General features: G+C 41.2%; 1 protein-coding gene across 1 annotated transcript; it reads left to right on the plus strand.

Annotated features, from left to right (window-relative positions):
• The first annotated feature begins 3049 nt into the window (after nt 1-3049).
• LOC140547848 (cholesterol 25-hydroxylase-like protein 1, member 1) lies at nt 3050-3904 on the plus strand. The gene has a single exon (XM_072671097.1). The coding sequence runs from the start codon at nt 3050-3052 to the stop codon at nt 3902-3904; it is 855 nt and encodes a 284-aa protein (XP_072527198.1).
• The last annotated feature ends 293 nt before the right edge of the window (nt 3905-4197 follow it).

Below are 4197 nucleotides of genomic sequence, written 5' to 3' on the forward strand. Positions count from 1 at the left end.
CTTTTATGAATCTTAAATAAAGATGGGAGTTTTCTCTCCTCTCTTCAGCTCTGCTTCTCTTCTCCTTTAGTTTGGAGCTGTTTTTATTCTCTTCTCTTTTCTTCTCTGTTCTGTTCGCAGTGATAAGCTCTGTACCGCCAGTCTGTGTCTGTCGCCCTCTGCTGGCAGCTGGCGGCACAGGCTGACCCTTTACACCACAATTTAGTACAATGTACAGATGAGCATATAAGAGTTGTATTTTGTTGTAAAAGAGGCACCTTAGAGACACATGATCAACAGTTAAACTATTTAAGATTTTTCTTTTTTGTTTGCAGAGAAAACCTCTTTATACAGAACCAGCAGCGCTGTGTGCCGCCATCGCCCTCTGCTGGCAGCTGGCGGCACAGGCTGACCCCTAAACTGTTCCCATTCTGTTTATTTTGTAGTTATTAGACAAAAACCGAGAACCACAACTTAGAGGAATGTGAAAATGGCCATACTAGAGTTGTAGGTTGTTGTAAAGGAGGCATCGGATACAGCTTCTGTTGGAGACATATGATGAACCGTTTAGACGCTGTTAAAGTTTCTATGTTCAGCCTCTTTATACTGAACCAGTTTTGTAGTCTGTGTCGCCCTCTGCTGGCAGCTGGCGGTAAATGCAGCCTCTGTTCACCGTTCTGATGCGATGGAAGTTATAAGACAAAAAATGCCCACCACAATTAAGTGAAAGTTATGGACATATAACATTTATAGCTTCTTGTGAAGAATGCACTTAATACAATACAACCCAGCTGCTGCTGAAGTTCTTTATTTTCTCTTCTGTTTTGTTTGCAGAGAAAACCTCTTTATACAGAACCAGTAGCGCTGTGTGCCGCAATCGCCCTCTGCTGGCAGCTGTCTGCATAGCCTGAACCCCTTACCCTGTTCAAATATTGAAATTATTAGACAAAAACTGATCACCACAAATAAAATATAATGTTAAATTAGGTCATATAACAATTGTAGTTTACTGTGAATGAGACACTTGATAAAATATTACTTACTTTGGAGAGAAATGAAAAACCATTTATTTTCCTTTTTGTTTGCAGAAACGCCGTCGCCCTCTGCTGGCAGCTGTCTGCATAGCCCAAATCCCTTACCCTGTTCAAATATTGAAATTATTAGACAAAAAAAAAAAAAACTGACCACCACAATGTAGTGGACTGTAAAATAGCCATATAAGCGCTGTAGTTAGTTGCGAAGGAGGCACCTCATAAAATGCAACGTGTCTCAGAGTCATATGATGAACCGTTTAGACGCTATTAAAGTTTCTTTATTCAGAACCAGTTTTGCAGTCTGTGCTGCGTCGCCCTCTGCTGGCAGCTGGTGGTAAATGCAGCCTCTGTTCACCGTTTAGATTAAAGGCATTAGACAAAAACTGACCACCACAATTAAGTGGAAGATGAATTTGGACATAAAACAGTTAAAGTTTGTTGTGAAGGAGGCACTTAATAAAACTTCTTTTGGAGCCATATGATCAACCGTTCAGCTGCTACTGGAATGATTAGACAAAACTGACCAGCACAATTTAGTCCTTAGTGAAAAATGTAAACTTAGGTGTGTTAAGCTTTATTAAGCTACAGTGAACTAAAGTGTTCACTAATGACACTTTAACACACTAATGATCAGTACACTTAAAGAGCGCTAGAAGGGTGAAGTTTACTTGATGAAGTTTACTTAGCTGAGCTAAAATGGAACTATTTAAAGTAAACCTGGACTTTAAACATACTACTGTACATGTATTAAAACCTATATACAAACACCTAAATACATTTTACATACACATAAACCTTTTCAGTTTATGTTGAAGTTAATACTACATTACACCAAAATATACTCAAATATATTTACATTAAATTAATTTATTGTAATTAATTTTGTTCTTGCTGTACTTTAAGAGAACAGTTAATGTAACTGATTGACCATGTAATGTTTCACCCATCAAGAACAAAGTCCAGATTTTAAATCTCTGTCAGATTTGACATTAGTGATCACTTCATCATTCAGGCACCATCAAGCTCTTACAGCCTTTACCACTAAGACTAGACCCTAAGAACACTACACAGATTACAAGTGACCACATAGGGGAATGTAGCCTGGGGGAAATTACTGCACATTGATGGTGAGTAAAGGGGGAAAGACACGCCCAGTATGGAAACAGGTGGCATCAGGAGCCAATAGGAAAGAGAGAGTTTTACTCAAATAGGTTGTATTCCACACACAACCCCACTGTATATTACTGACCCAGCACAGCTGACTAAGTTACTGGACTTGTTGGGAAACATCAATATGGGAGAAATGATTCAATCCAACATCAGTGCAGTTAATTTCGGTCTGTGTGTTTTTAAGATCACATGGACCAATCACTGTCCATTTACTAATGTAAACTCAATTATTATAAGTTGATTCAACAAAGATCTGTAAAATGATCACAAACGCTCACCAAACTCAAAACAGTTGAATAATATGTGGGATGTTTCCAGTTTTACTACACCAGACTTCATTTATTTGGGTAGAAACAGCGTTTAGGATTACAGTAGACTTCATCATTTTATGAGAAATGGAGAGATTAGATTTAATGGTCTGACTCTGAAATCTGATATGTCCAGTTGAAAAGGCTGGCCAGTGCACAGCACTACTCGGGTGATTTTGGAGTTAAGAAGCTTTGGCAGGGATACAGCAGCTATTAGCCAATGTTTGAGAGGCTTGGCTAGACAGTCTGACTAAAAATGTGACTGAAAGCAACCAGATAGAAAGCCCAAAAAGCCAGAATCCAGCTGAAATTCTAAAGGAGTGAAAATGAGGTTATTCGGGAGGGGTAAATCTCCCTCGGTTCAGTCTCAAGGTTGGGGAATGAAGATAATCCTGCACAATTTGGACTCACACAAAACCAACATTTAATAAAAAGTTGTGAAGGAAAAACTGGTGTAACGCGGCTGTAGAGCAGGTTAGACTGTCTGGCTCAGAAGTATAAATAAGGCTGAAGGCTTCCACCCCAGTATGTTCTCCCTACAGCAAAGCAGAGAACAAGATGTGGAACATCAGTAAAGTTGCCTTGCAGCTTCCTACTTCCAGGACTTCAGACCGGCTTCTCCAGCCACTGTGGGACTACCTGCTGTACCATCATTACTCCCTGGTCTCATCACCTTTCTTCCCCGTCATGCTCGCCTTCTCTAGCTACTTCATCTTCAGTTGTCCCTTTGCAATTCTGGACCTCCTGGGAGAGCACGCTCCTGCCTTTTACAGCTACAAGATCCAAAAGGAGAGGCGACCGACCGCCAGCATGATGATGAGGAGCTTATGCATGGCGCTGTACAACCACCTGGTCTTTGTGGTCCCAGTGGTTCTGATCAACAGTGCTGTGATGCCAGCTCCTCAGCTGCCTGCGCTTGCTCCAACAGTCTGGGAGCTTTTCTCCGGGGGTCTTGGTGCCTTGATCATCTTTGATACCCAGTACTTCTTCAGGCATATGGCTCATCACAGGAACAGACACCTGTATAAGTGGGTCCACGCCATCCACCATGACTACATCTCACCCTTCTCCTGGTCCACCGAACATCTCAGTGCTGTGGAGCTGATGACAGTGGGTTTCTGGAGTAACCTGAACCCTCTCCTTCTACGGTGCCATCCCCTGACTACGTGGACCCTCACCATCTTCAGCATCTGGTTGTCTGTTGAGGATCACATCGGCTACGACCTGCCCTGGACCCCAAGCCACCTTGTTCCTTTTGGACTGCTTGGAGGAGCACTAGCTCATGACCTTCACCACCAGAAGCCCAGCAGCAACTTTGCTCCTTTCTTCAGTCACTGGGACAGACTTTTCGGCACATCCAACAATGTGGTGAAACGGACGGAGAAAAGCATGTTGGATGGGAAAGTCGCTTAAACGTGTTTATTTATTTATTTATTTAGTGTACAAAAGCCAATTAATGCTAAAAAAGACCAATATTTAAATATTATTTTATCACTTTTTATTCTGCCGTTCTCTGTTGTGAATTCTATGCTGTATTTTCTTTATTAAACATGGATAAACATTAATAAATATATTTTCTAAGAAATGTGGTCTTGTGGGATGTTTTGCTTGGTAAGTCTGAGCATAGTTCAGCAGCAACATGATCAAACTGCACTCAGTCAGATTTTGTTTACTTGACCTCAGTGACTACACTGCAGACAGTTAGA

This window comes from Salminus brasiliensis, chromosome 25, assembly GCF_030463535.1.
Source record: "Salminus brasiliensis chromosome 25, fSalBra1.hap2, whole genome shotgun sequence".
Classification (NCBI taxonomy): domain Eukaryota; kingdom Metazoa; phylum Chordata; class Actinopteri; order Characiformes; family Bryconidae; genus Salminus; species Salminus brasiliensis.